A 27,995-nucleotide genomic window follows, 5' to 3' on the forward strand; every position below is an offset into this window, starting at 1 on the left:
GTAGTGTCGCGTGCACCACAGTTAGCAGATAAAAAAGCGGAGAGAGCGAAAAGTCATTTCCCATTTGCTAGAGAGCGGCCGGAAAGTACCTATCCAGCCAGCGTAGTGTCGCGTGCACCACGGATAGCAGACGGAAAAGCGGAGAGCGTCTCTCATAGCCTTAGTCGCTTTGGGACGTTAAACCCCATAAACCGAACCGGAAAAGCGGAGAGAGCGAAATGTTGTTTCCTATTTGCAAGGGAGCGGCGGGAAAGTACCTATCCAGCCAGCGTAGTGTCGCGTGCACCACGGTTAGCAGATGAAAAAGCGGAGAGAGCGAAATGTCATTTCCCATTTGCAAAGGAGCGACCGGAAAGGACCTATCCTACCAGCGCAGTGTCGCGTGCACGACGGTTAGCAGATGGAAAAGCGGAGAGAGCGAAATGTCATTTCCCATTTGCAAAAGAGTGGTCGGAAAGTACCTATCCTGCCAGCGCAGTGTCGCGTGCACCAGGGTTAGCAGATCGAAAAGCGGAGAGAGCAAAATGTCATTTCCCATTTGCAAGGGAGCAAGAGAACGGCCGGAAGGTACCTAACCTGCCAGCGGAGTGACGCGTACACCACGGTTAACAGATGAAAAAGCGGAGAGAGCGAAATGTCATTTCCCATTTTCAAGGGATCGGCGGGAAAGTACCTATCCTGCCAGCGTATTGTCGCGTGCACCACGGATATCAGATGAAAAAACGGACAGAGCGAAATATCGTTTTCCATTTGCAAGTGAGCGGCCGGAAAGCACCTCTCCTTCCGGCATAGTGTCGCGTGCACCATGGTTAGCAGATGAAAAAGTGAAAACAGCGAAATGTCGTTTCCCATTTGCAAGTGAGCTTTCGGAAAGTACCTATCCTGCCATCGTAGTGTCCCTCGCACCACGGTTAGCCGATGAAAAAGTGAAGAGAGCGAAATGTCATTTCCCATTTGCAAGGGAGCAGACGGAAAATACCTATCCTGCCAGCGCAGTGTCGCGTGCACCATAGTTAGCAGACGGAAAAGTGAAGAGAGCGAAATGTCATTTTCCATTTGCAAGAGAGCGGCGGGAAAGTACCTATCCTGCCAGCGCAGTGTAGAGTGCACCACGGTTAGCAGATCGAAAAGCGGAGACAGCGAAATGTGATTTCCCATTTGCAAGGGAGCGGAGGGAAAGTACCTATCCTGCCAGCCCAGTGCCGCGTGCACCACGGTTAACAGATAGAAAGCGGAGAGAGCGAAATATCATTTCCCATTTGAGAGAGAGCGGCGGGAAAGTACCTATCCTGCCAGCGCAGTGTCGCGTGCACCACGGATAGCAGATCGAAAAGCGGAGAGAGCAAAATGTCATTTCCCATTTGCAAGGGAGCGACGCGAAAGTACCTATCTCTCCAGCGTAGTGGCGCGTGCGCCACGGTTAGCAGATGGAAAAGCGGAGAGAGCGAAGTGTCATTTCCCATTTGCAAGGGAGTGGCCGGAAATTACCTATCCTGCCACCGCAGTGTCGCGTGCACCACTGTTAGCAGATGGAAAAGCGGAGAAAGCGAAATATAATTTCCCAATTGCAAGGGAGCGCCGGGAAAGTACCTATCCTGCCAGCGCATTGTAGCCTGCACCACGGTTGACGATGGAAAAGGGGATAGAGCAAAATGTTACTTCCAGTTTGCAAGGGAGTGGACAGAAAGTACCTATACTTCCAGCGTAGTGTCGCATGCATCATGGTTGGCAGATGGAAAAGTGGAGAGAGGGAAATGTACCTCCCGACTTCCAAGAGAGTGGCCGGAAAGTACCTATCCTTCGGGCGTAGTTCCGTGTGCACCACGGATCGCAGATAGGAAAGTGGCAATATTTCGGGCGTAGTGCCGTGTGCACCACGGATAGCAGATCGGAAAGCGGAGAGAGGGAAATGTCGTTCCCAACTTGCAATGGGGCGGCAGGAAAGAACCTATCCTTCGGGCGTAGTTCCGTGTGCACCACGGATCGCAGATAAGAAAGTGCCTATCCTTCGGGCGTAGTGCCGTGTGCACCACGAATAGCAGATGGGAAAGCAGAGAGATGGAAATGTCGTTCCCAACTTGCAAGGGAGCGGCCGGAAAGTACCTATCCTTCGCGCATAGTGTAGTGTGCAACACGGTTCGCAGATGTGAAAGCGGAGAGAGGGAAATCTCTTTCTCAACTTCCGAGGGAGCGGCCGGAAAGTACCTATCCTTCGGGCGTAGTGCCGTGTGCACCAGGGTTGGCAGATGCAAAAGCCGAGAGAACGAAATGTCATTTCAGATTTGCAAGGGTGAGGCCAGAAAGTACCTATCCTACCAGCGCAGTGTCGCGTGCACCACGGTTAGAAGATGGAAAAGCGGAGAGAGCGAAATGTCATTTCCCATTTGCAAGGGAGCAAGAGAACGGCCGGAAGGTACCTAACCTGCCAGCGTAGTGTGACCTGCAGCATGGTTAGCAGATGGAAAAGCGGAGAGAGCGAAATGTCATTTCCCATTTGCAAGAGGGCGGCCGGAAAGTACCTGTCCTGAAAGTACCTGTCCTATCTCTCCAGCGTAGTGGCGCGTGCGCCACGGTTAGCAGATGGAAAAGCGGAGAGAGCGAAGTGTCATTTCCCATTTGCAAGGGAGTGGCCGGAAATTACCTATCCTGCCACCGCAGTGTCGCGTGCACCACTGTTAGCAGATGGAAAAGCGGAGAGAGCGATATATAATTTCCCAATTGTAAGGGAGCGCCGGGAAAGTACCTATCCTGCCAGCGCATTGTAGCCTGCACCACGGTTGACGATGGAAAAGGGGATAGAGCGAAATGTTACTTCCAGTTTGCAAGGGAGTGGACAGAAAGTACCTATACTTCCAGCGTAGTGTCGCATGCATCATGGTTGGCAGATGGAAAAGTGGAGAGAGGGAAATGTACCTCCCGACTTCCAAGGGAGTGGCCGGAAAGTACCTATCCTTCATGCGTAGTTCCGTGTGCACCACGGATCGCAGATAGGAAAGTGGCAATATTTCGGGCGTAGTGCCGTGTGCACCGCGGATAGCAGATCGGAAGGCGGAGAGAGGGAAATGTCGTTCCCACCTTGCAAGGGAGCGGCAGGAAAGCACCTATCCTTCGGGCGTAGTTCCGTGTGCACCACGGGTCGCAGATAAGAAAGTGCCTATCCTTCGGGCGTAGTGCCGTGTGCACCACGGATAGCAGATGGGAAAGCAGAGAGAGGGAAATGTCGTTCACAACTTGCAAGGAACGGCCGGAAAGTACCTATCCTTCGCGCATAGTGTAGTGTGCAACACGGTTCTCAGATGTGAAAGCGGAGAGAGGGAAATCTCTTTCTCAACTTCCAAGGGAGCGGCCGGAAAGTATCTATCCTTCGGGCGTAGTCCCGTGTGCACGAGGCGGCCGGAAAGTACCTATCCTTTGGCCGTAGTGCCGTGCGCACCACAGTTCACAGATGGGAAAGCCGAGAGAGGGAAATGCCTTCCCGAACTAACAAGGCAGCGGCCGGAAAGTACCTATCATTCGGGCATAGTGTCGTGTGCACCACGGTTCGCAGATGGGAAAGCGGAGAGGGGGAAATGTCTTTCCCAACATTCAAGGGAGCGGCCCTAAAATACCTATCCTTCGGGCGTAGTGCCGTGTGCACCAGGGTTGGAAGATGGAAAAGCGGAGAGAGCGAAATGTCATTTCCCATTTGCAAGGGAACAAGAGAACGGCCGCAAAGTACCTATCCAGCCAGCGTAGTGTCGCGTACACCTCGGTTAGCAGATGAAAAAGCGGAGAGAGCGAAATGTCATTTCCCATTTGCAAGAGAGCGGCGGGAAAGTACCTATCCTACCAGCGTAGTGTCGCGTGCACCACGGTTAGCAGATGGAAAAATGGAGAGAGCGAAATGTCATTTGCCATTTGCAAGAAAACTGCCGGAAAGTACCTATCCTGCCAGCGTAGTGTCGCGTGCACCAGGGTTAGCAGATGAAATAGCCGAGAGAGCGAAATGTTGTTTCCTATTTGCAAGGGAGCGGCGGGAAAGTACCTATCCTGCCAGCTTAGTGTCGCGTGCACCACGGTTCGCGGATGGAAAAGCGGAGAGAGCGAAATGTCATTTCTCATTTGCAAGGGAGCGGCGGGAAAGTACCTATCCTGCCAGCTTAGTGTCGCGTGCAGCACGCTTAGCGGATGGAAAAGCGGAGAGAGCGAAATGTCGTTTCTCATTTGTAAGGAAGCGGCGGGAAAGTACCTAGCCTGCCAGCGTAGTGTCGCGTGCACCACGGATAGCAGATGGAAAAGCGGAGGGAGCGAAATGTCATTTCCCATTTGCAAGGGAGCGGCCGGAAAGCACCTATCCTGCCAGCGCACTGTCGCGTGCACCACGGTTAGCAGATGGAAAAGCGGAGAGAACGAAATGTCATTTCTCATTTGCAAGGGAGCAAGAGAACGGCCGGAAGGTACCTAACCTGGCAGCGTAGTGTCACCTGCACCATGGTTAGCAGATGGAAAAGCGGAGAGAACGAAATGTCATTTCCCATTTGCAAGAGGGCGGCCGGAAAGTACCTATCCTGCCAACGTAGTGACGCGTATACCACGGTTAACAGATGAAAAAGTGAAGAGAGCGACATGTGATTTCCCATTTGCAAGGGAGCGGCGGGAAATTACCTATCCTGCCAGCTTTGTGTCGCGTGCACCGCGGTTAGCGGATGGAAAATCGGAGAGAGCGCAATGTCATTTCCCATTTGCACGAGAGCGGCGGGAAAGTACGTATCCTGCCAGCGTAGTGTTGCGCGCACCACGGATAGCAGATAAAAAGCGGAGAGAGCGAAATGTCATTTCCCATTTGCAAGGGAGCGGCGGGAAAGTACCTATGCTGCCAGCGTGGAATCGCGTGCACCACGGTTAGCAGATGGAAAAGCGGAGAGAGTGAACTGTCATTTCCCATTTGGAAAGGAGCAGCCGGAAAGCACCTATCCTGCGAGCCCACTGTCACGTGCACCACGGTTAGCAGATGGAAAAGCCGAGAGAACGAAATGTCATTTCAGATTTGCAAGGGTGAGGCCGGAAAGTACCTATCCTACCAGCGCAGTGTCGCGTGCACCACGGTTAGCAGTTGGAAAAGCGGAGAGAGCGAAATGTCATTTCCCATTTGCAAGGGAGTGGCCGGAAAGTACCTATCCTGCCAGGGCAGTATCACGTGCACCACAGTTAGCAGATGGAAAAGCGGAGAGAGCAAAACGTCATTTCCCATTTGCAAGGGAGTGCCCACAGAGTACCTATCTTACTAGCGCAGTGTCACGTGCACCACGGTTAGCAGATGGAAAAGCGGAGAGAGCGAAATGTCATTTCCGAATCGCAAGGGAGCAAGAGCACAGCCGGAAAGTACATATCCTGCCAGCGTAGTGTCGCGTGCACCACGGTTAGCAGATGGAAAAGCGGAGAGAGCGAAGTGTCATTTCCCATTTGCAAGGAAGCGGCTGGAAAGTACCTATCCTGCCAGCGCAGTGTCGCGTACACCACGGTTAGCAGATGGAAAAGCGTAGAAAGCGGTATGTCATTTCCCATTTGCAAGGGAGCAAGAGAACAGCCGGAAGGAACCTTACCTGCCAGCGTAGTGTCACCTGCACCATGGTTAGCAGATGGAAAAGCGGAGAGAGCGAAATATCATTTCCCATTTGCAAGAGGGCGGCCGGAAAGTACCTATCCTGCCAGCGTAGTGACGCGTACACCACGGTTAACAGATGGAAAAGCAGAGAGAGCGAAATGTCATTTCCCATTTGCAAGGGATCGGCGGGAAAGTACCTATCCTGCCAGCGTAGTGTCGCGTGCACCACAGTTAGCAGATAAAAAAGCGGAGAGAGCGAAACGTCATTTCCTATTTGCTAGAGAGCGGCCGGAAAGTACCTATCCAGCCAGCGTAGTGTCGCGTGCACGACGGTTAGCAGATGGAAAAGCGGAGAGAGCGAAATGTCATTTCCCATTTGCAAGGGAGTGGTCGGAAAGTACCTATCCTGCCAGCGCAGTGTCGCGTGCAGCAGGGTTAGCAGATCGAAAAGCGGAGAGAGCAAAATGTTATTTCCCATTTGCAAGGGAGCAAGAGAACGGCCGGAAGGTACCTAACCTGCCAGTGTAGTGTCACCTGCACCATGGTTAGCTGATGGAAGAGCGGAGAGAGCGAAATGTCATTTCCCATTTGCAAGAGGGCAGCCGGAAAGTACCCATCCTGCCAGCGGAGTGACGAGTCCACCACGGTTAACAGATGAAAAAGCGGAGAGAGCGAAATGTCATTTCCCATTTTCAAGGGATCGGCGGGAAAGTACCTATCCTGCCAGCGTATTGTCGCGTGCACCACGGATATCAGATGGAAAATCGGACAGAGCGAAATGTCGTTTTCCATTTGCAAGTGAGCGGCCGGAAAGCACCTATCCTGCCATCGTAGTGTCCCTTGCACCACGGTTAGCCGATGAAAAAGTGAAGAGAGCGAAATGTCATTTCCCATTTGCAAGGGAGCAGACGGAAAATACCTATCCTGCCAGCGCAGTGTCGCGTGCACCACAGTTAGCAGACGGAAAAGTGAAGAGAGCGAAATGTCATTTTCCATTTGCAAGAGAGCGGCGGGAAAGTACCTATCCTGCCAGCGCAGTGTGGAGTGCACCACGGTTAGCAGATCGAAAAGCGGAGACAGCGAAATGTGATTTCCCATTTGCAAAGGAGCGGAGGGAAAGTACCTACCCTGCCAGCGCAGTGCCGCGTGCACCACGGTTAGCAGATAGAAAGCGGAGAGAGCGAAATATCATTTCCCATTTGAGAGAGAGCGGCGGGAAAGTACCTATCCTGCTAGCGCAGTGTCGCGTGCACCACGGATAGCAGATGGAAAAGCGGAGAGAGAAAAATGTCATTTCCCATTTGCAAGGGAGCGACGCGAAAGTACCTATCTCTCCAGCGTAGTGGCGCGTGCGCCACGGTTAGCAGATGGAAAAGCGGAGAGAGCGAAGTGTCATTTCCCATTTGCAAGGGAGTGGCCGGAAATTACCTATCCTGCCACCGCAGTGTCGCGTGCACCACTGTTAGCAGATGGAAAAGCGGAGAGAGCGAAATATAATTTGCCAATTGCAAGGGAGCGCCGGGAAAGTACCTATCCTGCCAGCGCATTGTAGCGTGCACCACGGTTGACGATGGAAAAGTGGATAGAGCGAAATGTTACTTCCAGTTTGCAAGGGAGCGGACAGAAAGTACCTATACTTCCAGCGTAGTGTCGCATCCATCATGGTTGGCAGATGGAAAAGTGGAGAGAGGGAAATGTACCTCGCGACTTACAAGGGAGTGGCCGGAAAGTACCTATCCTTCGGGCGTAGTTCCGTGTGCATCACGGATCGCAGATAGGAAAGTGGCAATATTTCGGGCGTAGTGCCGTGAGCACCACGGATAGCAGATCGGAAAGCGGAGAGAGGGAAATGTCGTTCCCAACTTGCAAGGGAGCGGCAGGAAATCACCTATCCTTCGGGCGTAGTTCCGTGTGCACCACGGATCGCAGATAAGAAACTGCCTATCCTTCGGGCGTAGTGCCGTGTGCACCACGGATAGCAGATGGGAAAGCAGAGAGAGGGAAATGTCGTTCCCAACTTGCAAGGGAGCGGCCGGAAAGGTTTGGTTTGGTTTATGGGGTTTAACGTCCCAAAGCGACTAAGGCTATGAGAGACGCCGTAGTGGAGGGCTCCGGAAATTTCGACCACCTGGGGTTCTTTAACGTGCACTGACATCGCACAGTACGCGGGCCTCTAGAATTTCTCCTCCAAAGAAATTCCAGCCGCCGCGGCCGGGATCGAACCCGCGTCTTTCCGGTCAGCAGCCGAGCACCATAACCGTTGAGCCACCGCGGCGGCGGAGCGGCCGGAAAGTACCTATCCTTCGCGCATAGTGTAGTGTGCAACACGGTTCGCAGATGTGAAAGCGGAGAGAGGGAAATCTCTTTCTCAACTTCCGAGGGAGCGGCCGGAAAGTACCTATCCTTCGGGCGTAGTGCCGTGTGCACCAGGGTTGCAAGATGCAAAAGCCGAGAGAACGAAATGTCATTTCAGATTTGCAAGGGTGAGGCCGGAAAGTACCTATCCTACCAGCGCAGTGTCGCGTGCACCACGGTTAGAAGATGGAAAAGCGGAGAGAGCGAAATGTCATTTCCCATTTGCAAGGGAGCAAGAGAACGGCCGGAAGGTACCTAACCTGCCAGCGTAGTGTCACCTGCAGCATGGATAGCAGATGGAAAAGCGGAGAGAGCGAAATGTCATTTCCCATTTGCAAGAGGGCGGCCGGAAAGTACCTGTCCTGCCAACGTAGTGACGCGTATACCACGGTTAACAGATGAAAAAGTGAAGAGAGCGACATGTGATTTCCCATTTGCAAGGGAGCGGCGGAAAATTACCTATCCTGCCAGCATAGTGTCGCGTGCACCGCGGTTAGCCGATGGAAAAGCGCAGAGAGCGCAATGTCATTTCCCATTTGCACGAGAGCGGCGGGAAAGTACGTATCCTGCCAGCGTAGTGTTGCGCGCACCACGGATAGCAGATAAAAAGCGGAGAGAGCGAAATGTCATTTCCCATTTGCAAGGGAGCGGCGGGAAAGTACCTCTCCTGCCAGCGTGGAATCGCGTGCACCACGGTTAGCAGATGGAAAAGCGGAGAGCGAACTGTCATTTCCCATTTACAAAGGAGCAGCCGGAAAGCACCTATCATTCCAGCCCACTGTCGCGTGCACCACGGTTAGCAGATGGAAAAGCGGAGAGAGCGAAATGTCATTTCCCATTTGCAAGGGAGTGGCCGGAAAGTACCTATCCTGCCAGGGCAGTATCACGTGCACCACGGTTAGCAGATCGAAAAGCGGAGAGAGCGAAACGTCATTTCCCATTTGCAAGGGAGTGCCCACAGAGTACCTATCTTACCAGCGCAGTGTCACGTGCACCACGGTTAGCAGATGGTAAAGCGGAGAGAGCGAAATGTCATTTCCGAATCGCAAGGGAGCAAGAGAACAGACGGAACGTACATATCCTGCCAGCGTACTGTCGCGTGCACCACGGTTAGCAGATGGAAAAGCGGAGAGAACGAAATGTCATTACCCATTTGCAAGGGAGCGGCTGGAAAGTACTTATCCTGCCAGCGTAGTGTCGCGTGCACCACGGTAAGCAGATGGAAAAGCTGAGAGAACGAAATGTCATTTCAGATTTGCAAGGGAGCGGCCAGAAAGTACCTATCCTACCAGCGCAGTGTCGCGTACACCACGGTTAGCACATGGAAAAGCGTGGAGAGCGGTATGTCATTTCCCATTTGCAAGCGAGTGGTCGGAAAGTACGTATCCTGCCAGCGCAGTGTCGCGTGCACCAGGGTTAGCAGATCGAAAAGCGGAGAGAGCGAAATGTCATTTCCCATTTGCAAGGGAGGAAGAGAACGGCCGGAAAGTACCTAACCTGCCAGCGTAGTGACGCGTGCACCACGGTAAGCAGATGGAAAAGCGGAGAGAACGAAATGTCATTTCAGATTTGCCAGGGAGCGGCCGGAAAGTACCTATCCTACCAGCGCAGTGTCGCGTACACCACGGTTAGCAGATGGAAAAGCGTAGAGAGCGGTATGTCATTTCCCATTTGTAAGCGAGTGGTCGGAAAGTACCTATCCTGCCAGCGCAGTGTCGCGAGCACCACGGTTAGCAGATTGAAAAGCGGAGAGAGCGAAATGTGATTTCCCATTTGCAAGGGAGCGGCGGGAAGGTACCTATCCTTCCAGCGTACTGTCGCGTGCACCACGGTTAGCAGATGGAAAAGCGGAGAGAGCGAAATGTTATTTCCCCTTTGCAAGGGAGCGGCCGGAAAGCACCTATCCTGCCAGCGCACTGTCGCGTGCACCACAGTTAGCAGATAAAAAAGCGGAGACAGCGAAACGTCATTTCCCATTTGCTAGAGAGCGGCCGGAGAGTACCTATCCTGCCAGCGTAGTGTCGCGTGCACCACGGATAGCAGATGGAAAAGCGGAGAGAGCGAAATGTTGTTTCCTATTTGCAAGGGAGCGGCGGGAAAGTACCTATCCTGCCAGCGTAGTGTCGCGTGCACCACGGTTAGCAGATGGAAAAGCGGAGAGAGCGAAATGTCATTTCCCATTTGCAAGGGAGCGGCCGGAAAGGACCTATCCTACCAGCGCAGTGTCGCGTGCACGACGGTTAGCAGATGGAAAAGCGGAGAGAGCGAAATGTCATTTCCCATTTGCAAGGGAGTGGTCGGAAAGTACCTATCCTGCCAGCGCAGTGTCGCGTGCACCAGGGTTAGGAGATCGAAAAGCGGAGAGAGCGAAATGTCATTTCCCATTTGCAAGGTAGCAAGAGAACGGCCGGAAGGTACCTAACCTGCCAGCGTAGTGTCACCTGCACCATGGTTAGCAGATGGAAAAGCGGAGAGAGCGAAATGTCATTTCCCATTTGCAAGAGGGCTGCCGGAAAGTACCCATCCTGCCAGCGGAGTGACGCGTACACCACGGTTAACAGATGGAAAAGCGTAGAGACGGCAATGTCCATCCCGACTTGCAAGGGAGCTACTGGAAAGTACATATCCTTCCGGCATATTGCCGCGTGCACCACGGTTGGCAGATGGCACATTGAAGAGAACAAATGTCACTCCGATTTGGAAGGGAGCGCCTGAAAGAACCCATCCTTCCGATATAGTCTCGTGTACACCAATGTTGGCAGATCGCAAAGTCGAGAGAGCGAAATGTCATTCTCTATTTGCAAGGGAGCGGCCGGAAAGCACCTATCCCTCCAGCGTAGTGTCGCGAGCACCACGGTTAGCAGATGGAAAAGCGGATAGAGCGAAAGGTCATGTCCCATGTGCAAGGGAGCGGCCGGAAAGTACCTACCTCTCCCGCGCAGTGTCGCGTGCACCACGGTTAGCCGATGGAAAAGCTGAGAGAGCGAAATGTCATTTCCCATTTGCAAAGGATTGGCCAGAAAGTACCTATCCTGCCAGCGCAGTGTCGCGTTCACCACGGTTAGCAGATGGAAAAGCGCAGAGAGCGAAATGTCATTTCCCATTTGCAAGGGAGCAGCGGGAAAGTACCTATCAGTCCAGCGTAGTGTCGCGTGCACGACGGTTAGCAGATGGAAAAGCGGAGAGAGCGAAATGTCATTTCCCATTTGCAAGGGAGTGGTCGGAAAGTACCTATCCTGCCAGCGCAGTGTCGCGTGCACCAGGGTTAGCAGATCGAAAAGCGGAGAGAGCGAAATGTCATTTCCCATTTGCAAGGGAGCAAGAGAACGGCCGGAAGGTACCTAACCTGCCAGCGTAGTGTCACCTGCACCATGGTTAGCAGATGGAAAAGCGGAGAGAGCGAAATGTGATTTCCCATTGGCAAGAAGGCGGCCGGAAAGTACCCATCCTGCCAGCGGAGTGACGCGTACACCACGGTTAACAGATGGAAAAGCGGAGAGACGGCAATGTCCGTCCCGACTTGCAAGGGAGCGGCTGGAAAGTACATATCCTTCCGGCATATTGTCGCGTGCACCACGGTTGGCAGATGGCACATTGAAGAGAACAAATGTCACTCCGATTTGGAAGGGAGCGCCTGAAAGAACCCATCCTTCCGATATAGTCTCGTGTACACCAATGTTGGCAGATCGCAAAGTCGAGAGAGCGAAATGTCATTCTCTATTTGCAAGGGAGCGGCCGGAAAGCACCTATCCCTCCAGCGTAGTGTCGCGAGCACCACGGTTAGCAGATGGAAAAGCGGATAGAGCGAAAGGTCATGTCCCATGTGCAAGGGAGCGGCCGGAAAGTACCTACCTCTCCCGCGCAGTGTCGCGTGCACCACGGTTAGCCGATGGAAAAGCTGAGAGAGCGAAATGTCATTTCCCATTTGCAAAGGATTGGCCAGAAAGTACCTATCCTGCCAGCGCAGTGTCGCGTTCACCACGGTTAGCAGATGGAAAAGCGCAGAGAGCGAAATGTCATTTCCCATTTGCAAGGGAGCAGCGGGAAAGTACCTATCCGTCCAGCGTAGTGTCGCGTGTACCACGGTTAGCAGATGGAAAAGCGGATAGAGCGAAATGTCATTTCCCATTTGCAAGGGAGCGGCCGGAATGTACCTATCCAGCCAGCGTAGTGTCGCGTGCACCACGTTTAGCAGATAAAAAGTGAAAAGAGCGAAATGTCATTTCCCATTTGCAAGGGAGCAGCGGGAAAGTACCTATCCGTCCAGCGTAGTGTCGCGTTCACCACGGTTAGCAGATGGAAAAGCGGATAGAGCGAAAGGTAATTTCCCATTTGCAAGGGAGTGGCCGGAAAGTACCTATCCTGCCAGCGCAGTGTCGCGTGCACCGCGGTTAGCAGATGGAAAAGCGGAGATACCGAAGTGTCATTTCCCACTTGCAAGGCAGCGGCCGGAAAGTACCTATCCTGCCAGCGCAGTGTCGCGTCCACCACGGTTAGCTGATGGAAAAGCGGAGAGAGCGAAATGTCATTTCCCACTTGCAAGGGAGCGGCCGGAAAGTACCTATCCTGCCAGCGCAGTATCGCGTTCACCACGGTTAGCAGATTGAAAAGCGGATAGAGCGAAAGGTCATTTCCCATTTGCAAGGGAGCGGCCGAAAAGTACCTATCCTGCCAGCGTAGTTTCGCGTGCACCACGGTTAGCAGATGGAAAAGCGGAGAGAGCGATATGTCATTTCCCATTTGCAAGGGAGCGGCCGGAAAGTACCTATCCTGCCTGCGCAGTGTCGCGTGCACCACGGTTAGTAGATGGAAAAGCGGAGAGAGCGAAATGTCATTTCCCGGCCACTTGCAAGGCAGCGGCCGGAAAGTACCTATCCAGCCAGCGTAGTGTCGCGTGCACCCCGTTTAGCAGATCGAAAGTGAAAAGAGCGAAATGTCATTCCCCATTTGCAAGGGAGCGGCCAGAAAGTACCTATCCTGACTGCGCAGTGTCGCGTGCACCACGGTTAGTAGATGGAAAAGCGGATAGAGCGAAAGGTCATTTCCCATTTGCAAGGGAGCGGCCGAAAAGTACCTATCCAGCCAGCGTAGTGTCGCGTGCACCCCGTTTAGCAGATCGAAAGTGAAAAGAGCGAAATGTCATTCCCCATTTGCAAGGGAGCGGCCAGAAAGTACCTATCCTGCCTGCGCAGTGTCGCGTTCACCACGGTTAGCAGATGGAAAAGCGGAGATACCGAAGTGTCATTTCCCACTTGCAAGGCAGCGGCCGGAAAGTACCTATCCTGCCAGCGCAGTGTCGCGTGCACCACGGTTAGCTGATGGGAAAGCGGAGAGAGCGAAATGTCATTTCCCATTTGCAAGGGAGTGGCCGGAAAGTACCTATCCTGCCAGCGCAGTCTCGCGTGCACTGCGGTTAGTAGATGGAAAAGCGGAGAGAGCGAAATGTCATTTCCCATTTGCAAGGGAGTGGCCGGAAAGTACCTATCCTGCCAGCGCAGTGTCGCGTGCACCACGGTTAGCAGATGGAAAAGCGGATAGAGCGAAAGGTCATTTGCCATTTGCAAGGGAGTGGCCGGAAAGTACCTATCCTGCCTGCGCAGTGTCGCGTTCACCACGGTTAGCAGATGGAAAAGCGGAGATACCGAAGTGTCATTTCCCACTTGGAAGGCAGCGGCCGGAAAGTACCTATCCTGCCAGCGCAGTGTCGCGTGCACCACGGTTAGCTGATGGGAAAGCGGAGAGAGCGAAATGTCATTTCCCATTTGCAAGGGAGTGGCCGGAAAGTACCTATCTTGCCAGCGCAGTGTCGCGTGCACCGCGGTTAGTAGATGGAAAAGCGGAGAGAGCGAAATGTCATTTCCCATTTGCAAGGGAGTGGCCGGAAAGTACCTATCCTGCCAGCGCAGTGTCGCGTGCACCACGGTTAGCAGATGGAAAAGCGGATAGAGCGAAAGGTCATTTGCCATTTGCAAGGGAGTGGCCGGAAAGTACCTATCCTGCCAGCGCAGTGTCGCGTGCACCGCGGTTAGTAGATGGAAAAGCGGAGAGAGCGAAATATCATTTCCCATTTGCAAGGGAGCGGCCGAAAAGTACCTATCCTGCCAGCGTAGTTTCGCGTGCACCACGGTTAGCAGGTGGAAAAGCGGAGAGAGCGAAATGTCATTTCCCATTTGCAAGGGAGCGGCCGGAAAGTACCTATCCTGCCAGCGCAGTGTCGCGTGCACCGCGGTTAGTAGATGGAAAAGCGGAGAGAGCGAAATATCATTTCCCATTTGCAAGGGAGCGGCCGAAAAGTACCTATCCTGCCAGCGTAGTTTCGCGTGCACCACGGTTAGCAGATGGAAAAGCGGAGAGAGCGAAATGTCATTTCCCATTTGCAAGGGAGCGGCCGGAAAGTACCTATCCTGCCAGCGTAGTGTCGCGTGCACCACGTTTAGCAGATCGAAAGTGAAAAGAGCGAAATGTCATTTCCCATTTGCAATGGAGCGGCCGGAAAGCACTTATCCTTGCACCTTAGTGTTATGTACGCCACGGTTGGCAGATGGCAAAGTGAAGAGAGGGAAATGTCCCTTCCTATTTGTAGCAGAGCGGAGGGAGTGGCTAGAAGGTAGTTGTACTTCCGGCGTAGTGATGTGTACACTTTTCGCCTGCCGTGGCTAATACACGGAAGAACCACCTGCCCCCTCTCACGGTTGCACGTGTCAAAGTGGACGGAGGGAAACCTCTTCCCCAACTGTAGGGAAGATGAGGCAGACGCGGGCCGGTAATCCAGGCCGCGGCGGTCGGTCGCACATCGATGGAGGCGAAATCCTATTGGCCCGTGTATTGTGCGGTGTCTGTGCAGGTTAAAGAACCCCAGGTGGTCGAAATTATCCCGAGTCCTCCAGTAGTTCGTCTCTAATAGCATAAATCACTTTGGGACGTTATACACCATAAAACTATTACCAAACTAAGCGAGTACTTTTACGTCGAAGCTTTGAATTTTGCACGCAACCGCCCGATGGCCTGCGATCGAACTCACGGAAGAGTACCGCACAAGCCTGCCATATAGTTGCGGTTAAACGACTCGGCTTCGAAGTGTGTTTTTAGCTTCTGCTGTGAATGTCACCCGAACCGACCTGCCGCGCCTACGAGAAGCCCATGCTCAGTATTCGTGGTACGAGCTTTCTCTCTGTCTCTGCCTGCTCTTTCGAATGCTCATGCACCGATGCCTCCCCAAGGAACATCCTATTGAACTCAACAGGGTCAAGTTTTTGACAGTCTGTGGTCCTGTTACACTCGACACCCAGTACCTTGCCAGGGGGCGTCAAAGCAAAGCCTGTCGGGCATATGGTTTCTGAAAAAAAAATAAAAAATTCTGCTCTCTCAGATGTGATAAAATGCCCACCACTGGTACCATCCCTTCCGACAGAGCATACGTGGAACACAGAAGATGCGGCAGAACTGCATGGGGTCCATTGGAATCTATCGCGAAAATTGTGATTGTGATAGAGACGAAGCCCTCAATATGTAGGAACAAAGCTGGCAACCACGCGGGCCCTGGCTAGAGTAGCATTGAGCTCAAAATTGTCGCTGGCTCACTGGATCCCCATCGGCTTGCTGCGTGAAGGTGACCGTGTAGTGTCCGCCATTCTTGAGGTTCGCGTCGCAGGCGGCCACCTCGTGGTCGTCGGAACCCAGGAGGCGCGCGGTGTACCTGCAAAGGTTCACATTGAGGAAACACGACTACTACCAAAGAAAGGCGACACAAGCGCATCCACCCTCACTGCAGCGACAGCGAGCCGGCAAACTGGCGGATTGCAGTCGCGCGCACGCAAGGCGGTCTTCGATGCTTTGGGCGGAACACGCACACACATGACTGTGGGAAGGGACACGCGTCGTCAGTCAAGTCTATAGAATTTTATGGTTAAATACGCTCGCTAAATTTCTGAAATTTTCAAAAAACAATGGTCCTGGATAACTTGTCCGCATTGGGGAAGGAGTGCGTGCCGTCGGTCCCTGCCCACGGGGATCCTTGGGGGCAGCATAAACCATTTTAGAAATTCCAAAAGCGTGCATAGCGAGAACATCCTTTACCATGGCTACATGGCTGTTGCAAGCACTGCACCCTCCATGCACCTGTTGAGCCGACTGCTGCCCTTAACTGCTTTACTCAGACAGCAGGAATGACACTCCAGAAGGCAGCCGTAATTCATCCCTACAAAACAGGTGTCATGGCCAACAAATACAAAACCTCAAAGCGCAGCTTGAGCACCAATTCATAGCGAGTCCTGAAAGACTGGAAACTATGACTTGAGAATCGTGCGGAATTTTCTTCTGCGCAGGACATAGGACACTTTTCTCAAGTGATACGGCGATTTTCTTTTCAGGACGTCTAATAATCTCAATCATACAAGTTCTTTCAGCGGAGTGAAAGGTATCCCAACACAGCGCAACAAGACAGGTTATGGGGCACCAACTACATAGTTCTCAAAATGCCGGATTGCACTTTTCTCTGTACAGGGAGAACTCTTGAATTGGTGTATATATCTAGACAGCCTTTCAGAAAGCTGGCTTGGGGAAGCAGAGTGGCGACGCCTGCCTTAGAGCTGCGCAAACAAAGTGTGTGAGCGCCAAAGCGATGTCTTTGAGATGTTTTATTACAGTCGTTAACTGCATCTTGCTGCGTACTTGCGCGACACCCTTCTCTGAGACATTTCAGGAACAAGATAAACGCCCCTTTCACGTCGCGAATATAGTTTATATCAAAAACAACCCCTCCTCCCCCCCCCCCCCCCCCCGCCACCATCGCCTTAAACCTTGGACGTCAAATGTGGCCGAATATCTCTTAGCCAGACGCAGCGGAACGCCACTGGGAGGTGCCTTCCCTTGTGGCTCATGCGGACGCATTGGTGGCACGGCGGCGCTGACCGCATGCGACGGTGAAAGCACCTGGCGGATGCAGTGTGCCTGTAGACAGCGAAGTTTTCCTGCAGGTGTTGTCCTTTGTAATGATTCGTAATACATACCACATATTGATAACTACGTGGTATTCGCCTACCACCCCAAAATAATTTATACTTTTCTACTTTTTATACTCCTGTATTTTCTAGAAATCAAAAAGAGATGTGTTGAGTCTGCTTCCAGGCGCTGCCTGATGTCCAAAGCTGTTTTCAAGTGCGTGAGTACCCGAGTTTTCGAAGGCATTGGTGAAACACGACGTGGCGATTCCCCGCTTGACAAGTTTGGAATGGGCGAAAAAATGGGGTGAGCGTCTTCTGGCTCCTCGGCTCGCTCAGCCAACACGCCATTTTGTTCCGCCCATTACAAGCTTGTTAAGCGGCGGAATAGCCGAGTCGGGAGTTTTTCTCTTTTTTTTTCGAAATCACCCAAATTGAACCGGAAAACAACCGAGAAGAAACGTAATTTTTCTATTCGATGCTGTGACACGATATCCTTGAAATTGCTAGTTTCATGGCTCTTTTTCAAAGCAGTTTTTAAAACAAAGTAACTATGGGTGAAAGTTACAAAACAGCTGAATTCCACTCAAATTCGATGTCTGGATATGGCTCATTTCGAAGAAGAAAACTGCTCAAGTAATGTTTTAGCAGTGCATTGGAAAAATCCTTGCACTTTTCTTGGCAGTTGAAAACATCTTTGGGAAGTAGGCAGCGCACCTGGAATCTCTGTTTCAGAAAGCTTGCCAAAAAAAGTAACGGCACAGAAGGACACAAAGCGGAAGAAAGCCCATCCCGTACATGTACAAGCTTCCTCACAGCCTCTTGAGGATGGGATCACGTACAAATGTAAACGTCGTTTTCACTGCTCCCGACGAAGCTCTTAAAGCTCTGCTGCCTACATAATAACATCTGCCAGAAGGCTGCGCCAGGAAGCACAGACGTCGGGGTCGCGTGGTAGGCACTACGTGTACAAAAGGGAAGATGCCTGAACGGCCGTTTATGGGAGCCCCACGAACAACATGAGCAGTTCGTCATCGTCATGGCTGGTCGTCACCTGGGCTCTCTGCGAAGACCGCTCTCCCGTTCCCAGCCAGTGCGAGATTCTGGGAACGAGTTCAGCAAAACAAGCAGAAAAATATCGAGGCTTACAAAACTCACGAACGCAAAGATTAGTGCGTATAAGCACCGCAGCCATATGAGTATTCCGAAAAGAAATTATTTTTAGAATGATAGATACGAAAAAATGGTCTGGCTTAGCTTATGGTTAAGCCTAGGATGCGAAGCATACCGCCGGCGGAGGCTGCGCGCGTCCGCAAGCGAGCGCACGAGTTGAGCCCCAGCTTTCACAGCTGTTGTGACGTCAGCGCCCCTAGCGGAAGGAGCGGGAGTTAGGCCGCCGGTGGAGGCTGCGCGTCCGCAAGCGAGCGCACGAGTTGAGCCCCAGCTTTCACAGCTGTTGTGACGTCATATCACGTGGGCGCCGATGTAGGTCAAGTGGTAGCTACGCGGCCGCGCGCGGCGCAGCAAGGAAGAGCTCGGTTGTGCGGCTAGTATGCTTCGCATAAAAGCGTTGCGTCATTGATGCCACGCGAAGCCTCTCTTGTTTACGACAGTTGTAAGCTGTGCCGGGATAAAATCGGACCCGTCCGTGAGTCGTTTGCTGGTTGTTGCGAAAATCGTTGCTTCCATTTCGAACGATGGTACGGACTCTCCCCAATGCGGGATAGCCAAGCCCACCTGCCCGGAGTGAGGCCGGTGGCGTTAGTGTACGACGAAGTGGCCCCGCTGTGCGTCGGCGCGGCCGCGTACGTCTTGCTCCCCGAGGCGTCGGCGAACACCACAGTTGACACGGGCTCCCAGACCGTGTACGCCACCCGCACAGCCGCGTTGTGGCTGTTGGAGCCTCTCGTGTTGGCCACCTGCGAAGCGGCATCCTTCGTTTATACCGCTTGAGCACCTTCCATCGCGATCGTGCGAAATATCAGCAACCAAAAGGGCATTTTCACACAAGTGCCCTAGCGCTGACGGGCAAATTCGATCAAAGAAGTGAAGAGCGGTCTCACCAGGGGAGCCAGCAGAGCCTGCTTGTCTTCGAGGAAGAAGAGAGTGTGCGATTGTGCCTCGCCGAACGCCGCAGCCTCCAACCGCGCCGCCGATAGCTCGCACGGTGCGGCCGCCGATGCCTGCAGCGCTGCCCGGGGAAGCTCGGGCACGGTTAGTACCTGCAGACAAGAGATTGCACACTACTGGCACGCACTAGCTTCCCCGTAGAATCATCCTTATCAATGCGAAAGCATCTCTAGGCTACAAGTCGGCGGGGTCGTGTCACCAAAACATGTCCCCAGCACTTGTGACGTTCTCGAAAGATGGTTTGGTTTGGTTTATGGGGTTTAACGTCCCAAAGCGACTAAGGCTTTGAGAGACGCCGCAGTGGAGGGCTCCGGAAATTTCGACCACCTGGGGTTCTTTAACGTGCACTGACATCGCACAGTACACGAGCCTCTAGAATTTCTCCTCCAAAGAAATTCAACCGCCGCGGCCGGGATCGAACCCGCGTCTTTCGGGTCAGCAGCCGAGCACCGGGTCAGCAGCTGAGCCACCGCGGCGGCTCGTTCTCGAAAGAGGTAGCATCAAACGAGTGGTTGTAATCGGAAGAGGATGCTGCGCAAAAAAGAAATTACGTCGATAGGATGATTAGCTACTTAATTATAAAGCCAAAAACGTCGAAGAAACGTCGAAATAGCGCGGATGTCCATAAAGTGAGTGGACGGGAAACCAGCCGTGGATGGTAAAATACCTCAAAAATAGGCGAAAGAGTGAAAATAAAGTTTGAAATGAATTGCTCTATACGATAAATCATATTTAATCGAACAAATAATTTCCATTGGCATAAAACAATTAGTGAATTACTTATCAGTAAAAACGATTGGACGGTTGAATAGTCCGGACCGGGATATAGTAAGCGGACGGGAAAGCAAGCACGGCGCCAAATAAGAAAAACCAAAACTGTTGATTGAGATAAAAGAACGTATAATGAAAGTAAATAAATCGATCTTTAATTACACTAATTCAGTGCTTAAATGAACTAACAAACAAAAAGAAAATTATCAAGAGAGGCGACGAGTGCCGAGGTGGCGTCAATGCTTTCGCATTCTCCCAATGCCGCAGTGATTTTTCACCTTGCCGTGGTTATGTGAAGCACTATCGGGTAGTAATGAAACGCGAACACAGGAATGTACGCAGCCACTCGTCCGCGATAGCCTGCTGACATGTCGATTTGCCGCAGTTCCGCAATCCACGTTTGGCGCCGGCATGGCGCTAGCCACATCGCTTTAATGCCATTCTCGCCACGTGCCGGCGGAGGAAGAGAGCACCGCCCACCTTGATTTTCTGCAGAGTGTGTTGCTGGGCAAGTTTGTTTGACATCCTGAACATGCAGCGCTGACAGACGAGGGACAAAGGAGACACACAGGGCGCTGAACCAACAACTTTAGTTTTCTTGATTTTCAGCCAGCACTGAGACACCCCTCCGAAGCTCATTAGGACTGCGAAGTGGTGGCGAGTCGACGCCTCTGATTGAGGACACTGCCAGACTGCGTGCGTTCGTGCTTGGCCCGATAGGAGCATTTTTCACGCGATGCCCAACTGTAACGGCCGGTTCACACGACGGGCCCGCGGCCCGCGCACTACGTGTTCATGCGTCACCACATTGAGAGGCGCGCTGTCGGGCCGCGGCGTGGTCAGCGAGCCTCTCAATTTACTGACACTGGCAAACGGACCCGTCGTGTGAATCGGCCTTAACGGGGCATGCCAGGGCTGGTAGCGGAAGCGAGTGCGCAAGCTTGCTCATTAACATTTCTTGACCTCCGGTATGGTGTTTCGCTCCGTTTGCTTATGTACATGCACTGGCCAAACATGCAGGCCAGAATGGAAACACACTGCGCAACAATTCTAAAATGCCTATGGCGAGAAGGACGGACCAAAAATTCAACAAAGAGAAAAGCTACCCGTGTAAACTCAAGACGCGAGAATAATAAACGCAAAAGCGACTGCACGCAGGTCACGTATGTGGAGCTGAGACCGTTCATTTCCTGGTAATTTATTCCAAAATGAAATGACAACAGTAAATAAAAAAGAACCCTGAACATACAGGTGTCGCAAATAGTTTCGGGAATTTGCCACGCTTGATCACTTCCTCATGAGAAAAAAAAATTGCGCCTCTCCCGTAACCGAGAGTAGAGTAAGCATGAAATGTTTACGGGCCTAACACAGGCTCCATTGCTCGGCTTAAGCAGCTGTGACGGTGGCGGCATTGAAATCCAGGACGATGCAGAAGCGTACAAGGACACGACGAGACGCAGGCCTGACAAGAATGTATATGCAGCGCGTTCGAATACTCCGCGAGCGTGTATACATCTGCCTGCCAGATGGGGAAAGGGCTTGAAGGCCAAGCGGCCGGTCTTTTACATTCGTGAGTGTAGGACCGTAGCGCCATCCTTGGGGAGGGCGCGAAAGCAGTTTTCCGCCGAAAGCCCTCCTCGCCCTCTTTCTCTAAGCGGCCTTCTCTCAAAGCCCCTAACACATCACGTATGACAACGAAGTGTATTGTGGCATGTATGTGCTTTTTCCACGCGTTATTAGACATCGGAAATTATAATTCCGTGCATTATGAAATGCACAGCTCGACTGATATCTTGATAAACATTGAGAAGACACTGGCAGCAGTTATTTTTTGTGACTCGTTTAGAGAGCAACCGGCGCTTGTATGCCGGTCCCGTAGGAGGGCTTAGAGAGTCTCGTTGAATATCGTTAAGTCTCGTACGGTGGCCGGATGTTCTCGTTTCAGAGCCTGAATGAGTGGAATTCAGTGCCCGGATGGTGGCTCTCGGTCTCGGCGTGACGTCACCACAATGCCGACAACGGGAGCTAAAAGCACTTCATGCTTAAAATATGGAGTCTATAAAGACACCTCTGTACTCCGATTTTGTGTTGATGCACATGACAGAACATTAGTAATTTACCATGAAGCCGCCATCTGCTTCATGGATCGCAGGCCACTGCAGCCTTAACAGATGTGATAGCGTGAGCAGTAAAACCACCATGTTGGAAAAATCCATGAGGGCTTCTGAAGCCTCGCTTAACTGGTGGCAAAGAAAAGAGAAGGGAAAATGGGACTGGCAAGACGGTAAAGAGGTTTCACACGGTGCTTGACGGATCAGCTCTTGATTGCGATCAAGAGCATGGAATTAACTTTTAACTTCGGCTACCTGGGGTTGTCTAATGTACACGTAGACATCGCACGAATACCTTTGCGTTTCTGCTCCATCTAAACGCCGCTGCGGGGCTCAATCCTCGTTTATTGGCCCTGCAGCCGAGCGCGATAACCGCTGAGCAGATAGCCGAGCTGAAAAAGTTCGCGGTCTAAGATATACGGCCCCGTGTCTCAGGTTCTGTACTAAGCGGTACGCCTTCACGCATGACTAACACTGTTGCCGCGATGAAAAACGACCGGTGGTGTCACGCTCGGCGATGGCTGAATATCGTCGCGTTGCGTCCGAAAAAAAAAAAAGGCGCGTGTGAAGGGCCACCCGAACTGCGAGAAACAAGCACCACCCTACAATACTTTGATTTGAGCTAGTTGGTTGCGCCATCACATGTTTACGTAAAAAATGACTGGCGCTAAAACACGGAGACAACACACACGAGACAGGACTGGCGCAATACTTTGATACTTTTTCAGCGTTATAATCATTGCTTTGGATCCTTTTGGCACGTGTGCGTTTGTTAAATCTACCCATGTATCTGATGCTTTTTTCTGTTTTGCTTTCATCTTTTTGCCTACTGTTGTAGTTACTAAGTGTTTTTTTTTCGTGAATAAACTTACTTGCAATTGGCGCCGGTCATATCTTCCGTGTGTTGTCTCCGTCTTTTAGCGCCAGTACGTTTTTTGTGTAAACATGCCACCGTACAGCGTCCCCTGAATGCTTGCTCTACAAAACGATGTGGGAATGGTATTTCATTTGATGCGCTCAGTGAAACTCGATGCAGAAATGTTCGCAACGTGCCCAATTTGTGTCTTGTCAATCGTGTGGTTAAATAGATCGAGCAGTCGTCATGGTGGTGTTATATTTCTGTTGAGTGGGCATATTGTCACGTAGTGGTGACGGCAGTCCGGCAGGAAAACAATGAGGATGTATTCGAAACGGAACTCTTTATTCGGGCTGACTTGCGCCCGCAAAGAACTGAATCACTCGGCGGCGCCTTAGCAACAAGCGTGCTCGGCGTTGGTCGTACACAATGCCCGCCGCTGTCGGCCGTCCTCTTTTTAAAGCTGATAGCTAACCTTCGAGATAAAGCGTGGAAGGTTCAAGAACTTTCTGGCACAAAGTAGAATCGGCTCCGCCTGAATGCGATCAATCGCGATAATTCTAGGCGCGTCTTGCGTCACAAACGAAGCGATAAAGTGGCGTGCCGGCAGCTTTGAAGCATGAACAAATAAACACAACAAACAAACGATACAAAGATTCGCGGCATTACTCCCCTCTCACAGAAGCATCGACTCCATGCTTTAGAACATAATGCGGCTATCAACAATAAAAAACAGATTGTGCAAAAATAAACACCGAATGTGGAAACACGGCATCCTTTAGCGTGCATGATAAGGCTTTAGGCGTACAACATGGACTACTTCCGGTCGTACGCGGCGTCGCTGGGGTGCAGTCATTTGGTCAGAGACGACATCGTAGTCCAATTCACCTAGCCGACGAAGAACCTTCTACGGGCCGAAATAGCGTCTCAAAAACTTTTCGCTCAATCCTCGGCTGCGAATGGGCGTCCAAACCCAGACTCGGTCTCCTGGCTTGTAGTCCACGTTGCGTCTTCGTAGGCTGTAGCGTGTGGCGTCGGTCCGCTGCTGGTCTTTGATCCTTAATCGGGCAAGCCTTCGGGCTTCTTCTGCGCGTTGTAGGTAGGCGGCGACGCCGACGTTATCTTCCTCGGTAACGTTCGGCAGCATGGCGTCCAGCGTGGTCGTGGCCTCTCTGCCATGGACGAGCCTAAAAGGCGTCATCTGGGTGGTCTCCTGCACTGCGGTGTTGTAGGCGAAGACTACGTAAGGCAAGATGACGTCGCAGGTCTTGTGTTCGGCATCGACATACATGGCGAGCATATCGGCGATGGTTTTGTTGAGGCGCTCGGTCAGTACGTTGGTCTGCGGGTGGTATGCAGTTGTTCTCCGGTGGCTGGTTTGGTTGTAATGGAGGATGGCTTGCGTCAGTTCCGCCGTGAATGCTGTTCCTCTGTCAGTGATCAGCACATCGGGGGCACCGTGTCGCAGAAGAATGTTCTCCACGAAAAATTTGGCGACTTCTGCTGCTGTTCCGTTCGGTAGGGCTTTTGCCTCGGCGTAGCGGGTCAGGTAGTCGCTCGCTATAATGATCGACTTATTTCCAGATGTTAATTTCGGGAACGGGCCAAGCAAGTCCATGCCGATCTGCTGAAAGGGCCTTGAGGGGGGTTCAATGGGGTTCAGAAATCCTGCTGGTCGGGTTGGAGGGGTCTTTCGTCGCTGACAATCTCGGCAGGTTTTCACATAATGTGCGACATCGGCAGACACTCGAGGCCAGTAATACTTGTCTTGAATGCGGCTGAGGGTGCGAGAAAACCCGAGATGTCCAGCTGTTGGCTCGTCGTGTGAGGCCTGAAGAACTTCTCCACGCAGACTTACAGGTACAACAAGGAGGTAGGCTGTCTTGTTCGCCAAAAAGTTTTTCTTCACGAGGACATCGTTCTGTAAACAGAACGAAGTCAATCCTCGCTGGAAAGATGCGGGGGGTGAAGAAACCTTGCCTTCCAAGTATTCGATCAGGCATTTTATATCGGGGTCCGAGCGTTGCTGTTGTGCAAGAGAGCTGGAGCTGATGGGTCCCAGGAAGGCGTCCTCATCGTCGTCCGGCGGCGGTGCATCTACAGGGGCTCGTGACAGGCAGTCGGCGTCAGAGAAACGACGGTTACATCAAACTCCTGGAGCCGCAGGCTCCATCGAGCGCGGCAGCCGGAGGGGTCCTTCAAACTGGCGAGCCAGCACAGTGCGTGGTGATCGCTGACCACCTTGAACGGTCTTCCGTACAGGTAGGGGCGGAATTTCGACGTAGTCCAGTTGATGGCAAAGCACTCCTTTCAGTTGTCGAATAATTAGCTTCGGTTTTAGACAGGGAACAGCTAGCGTACGCGATGACCTTCTCCACTCCGTCAATTTTGTGAACGAGGACAGCACCTAGGCCTACACTACTTGCGTCGGTATGGAATTTTAGTCTCGGCGTTTTCATCGAAGTGCGCGAGGATCGGTGGGGACTGTAAACGACGCTGAAGTTCGTTGAAGGCTTCCAATTGCGGCGCTTCCCATTTAAATGGCACGTCTGCCTTTGTCAGCTGGGTGAGTGGCTCGGCGATGCGGGAAAAGTTATTCACAAATCGTCGGTAATACGCGCACAGTCCGAGGAATCTGCGGACAGCTTTCTTCTCGGCCGGTGGTGGAAACATTGCGATAGCAGCTGTTTTCTGCGGGTCTGGGCGTACTCCCTCCTTGCTAACAATGTGGCCTAGAAACAGCATCTCTTCATAGGCAAAGTGGCACTTCTCTGCTTTCAAGGTTAGCCCGGACGATTTGATTGCGTCTAGTACTGTTCGAAGCCTTTTCAGGTGCTCCTCAAAGCTCGAGGCGAAGACAACGACGTCATGTAAATATACCAGACAAATCTGCCACTTCAGGCGTGCCAGCACTGTATCCATTACTCGTTGAAATGTCGCTGGTGCGGAACAGAGACCAAACGGCATCACCTTGAACTGGAAGAGGCCATCTGGAGTGATGAATGCGGTCTTCTCACGATCTCTTTCATCGACCTCAATTTGCCAGTAGCCGCTCTTGAGGTCCATCGATGAGATATATCTGGCGTTGCAGAGCCGGTCCAGTGTGTCGTCGATGCGAAGAAGGGGGTCGAAGTCCTTCATTGTGATGTTGTTCAAGCGCCGGTAATCAACGCAGAATCGAAGTGCACCGTCCTTCTTTCTGACTAGCACAACAGGTGCCGCCCAGGGGCTCTTTGAAGGCTGAATAACGTCGTCACGCAGCATTTCTTCCACTTGGTTCCGGATGGCTTGTCGTTCTCGCGGCGACACTCGGTAGAGGCTCTGGCGGAGAGGTCGGGCGTGCTGGTCGGTTATAACGCGATGCTTGGCAATCGGCGTTTGTCGGACCTTCGCCGATGACGAGAAGCACTCGCTGTAGCTTCGAAGGAGAGTGCGGATCTGGTCTTCTGTTCCGGGGCAGGGCTGGGTTTATGTCGAAAGTGGGCGAGTTCTCTTGGTCAGGCGAATCTTCTATGGATGGGTCGGAGAGCGTGAAGAAGTCTCGGACGTCGGATATTTCGTGGAGGAATGCAATCGTCGTTCCTCTGTTAACGTGCAGGTATTCTTCGCTGAAGTTAGTCAACAATACTTCGGCTTGTCATTTGCATAAATGTGCGATGCCTCTTGCGATGCCGATTCCTCGGTCGAGAAGCAACTGCATGTTCCCCTCGATAATGGCTTCAGTGTTATTCGCTTCCGTGGCGCCTACGGTAATGACGCTTGAGCGGGGTGGGACACTCGATTGTTCCTCCAGGACACTGAGCGCGACGTGATGTTCCGGAGTTCTCATCGACGGGATGGCCTCGTCGTGTGATCATCTTGGATCGCAGGTCGATGATCGCTTGATGCTCATTAAGGAAATCCATGCCCAAGATCACTTCGCGGGAACATTGCCGTAGCACTACGAAGGTCGCGGGATAGGTATGTCCCTTGAGAGTCACTCGCGCTGTGCATCGTCCTGATGGCGTAATGAGGTGGCCCCCTGCGGTGCGAATTTGTGGGCCGTCCCAAGCGGTCGTTACTTTCCGCAGTTGCGCAGCGAATAGTCCGCTCATCACCGAATAATCGGCTCCTGTGTCGACAAGAGCGGTGACTTTCCGACCGTCGATAACCACTTCTAAGTCGGATGTCCTGGCTCTGGAGTTACACGTCGTCCTCAGCGTCGTGTTACGGCTTCGTCGGGTATGTGAATCGTGGGTGGGGCGTGTGGTCGGAGCTTTTCTTGATGGCGGCGTAGTTTTGAAGGCGGTTTGCGTCGTGGTCGAGGTTGTTGTATGCGTCGTCGGTGTAGTAGGTGCGGCGTCTTCATACGGCGTGGTCGCTGGAGGATCTTCGTCGTTTCCTCGGCAAGCAACCTGACCTCCACAGGTTGCTTTATTTAGTTTCCCCTACGTGGGCTAGGGGACCTTCCTCGGACAGCCGCTGCGTAGCTGCGGCCCGGTGATGCAAAACGTGCGGTGTACGGTGACGGGGAGCGGGAAAGACGGCTTGACGACACGTACTCACCTCTGTGCAGGTAGTCGTCGGTTTCCCGTGGTCGCTGGCCGGGGAATGGTCGTGGGGCGTCGATAGCGAAACCTCGCAGGCCGATGCGTCTGTACGGGCAGTGGTGAAGTACATGACCGGCTTCGCCGCAATGGAAGCACAGCGGGCGGTTGTTGGAAGTCCTCCAGGCGCCGCACTTCCTGGGGCTTGGGCGTCGTTCGTAGACTGGGCGGGCGGAGGCAGGGAGGCGGCGTTCGGGAACAGCTGGTTCACGTCGAAGAGGCGGACTTCGGCTCCCGCGTTGGGGCTGAGGACTGCCTATTGCAGCGGCGTAGGTTAATGCTGGAGCTTCAGCAGGAGGTGAAGATGACGGGGTGCCAAGCACATGCTGCACTTCGCGTACGATTTCCTCAAGGGTCGCTACTTGAGGCTGGTTGGGAGATGGTAGCAGGCGAAGCAGCTCTTCCCGTACAATTACGCGGATAACATCCCGCAGGTGGCCTCCGAATACTGTGCCTTCCGAGAGGGCAGACGAGGTCACTTGGGGCTGTCGAGGAAAATGACGGGCTCGTGTTTCGAAGGTTTTCTCAATGGCGGCTGCTTCAGTGGTGAATTCCGCGACCGTCGTCGGTGGATTGCGGGTGATACCGCCGAAAAGTGCCTCTTTAGCACCACGCATCAGAAGCTCCACCTTCTTCTCCGCCATGTCAGGATCGACTCGTCGA

At 52.6% G+C, this 27,995-nt stretch overlaps 1 protein-coding gene across 6 annotated transcripts in view; it reads right to left on the reverse strand.

Moving 5' to 3' along the window:
* LOC149349130 (solute carrier family 15 member 1-like) overlaps window positions 1–27,995 on the reverse strand; it is a 516,652-nt gene that overhangs the window by 75,355 nt on the left and 413,302 nt on the right. For all 6 annotated transcript variants that reach the window (XM_089578081.1, XM_089578082.1, XM_089578083.1 and 3 more), the window contains 3 exons: window positions 18,942–19,100; window positions 18,616–18,797; window positions 15,521–15,635 (listed from right to left, as the gene is read on the reverse strand). In XM_089578081.1, coding sequence (XP_089434207.1) covers window positions 15,521–15,635; window positions 18,616–18,797; window positions 18,942–19,100 — 456 coding nt within the window. The remainder of the gene's footprint in view (window positions 1–15,520; window positions 15,636–18,615; window positions 18,798–18,941; window positions 19,101–27,995) is intronic.

The sequence above is a fragment of the Amblyomma mixtum genome, chromosome 3 (genome assembly GCF_055824585.1).
Source record: "Amblyomma mixtum isolate Tamu chromosome 3, ASM5582458v1, whole genome shotgun sequence".
NCBI lineage: Eukaryota > Metazoa > Arthropoda > Arachnida > Ixodida > Ixodidae > Amblyomma > Amblyomma mixtum.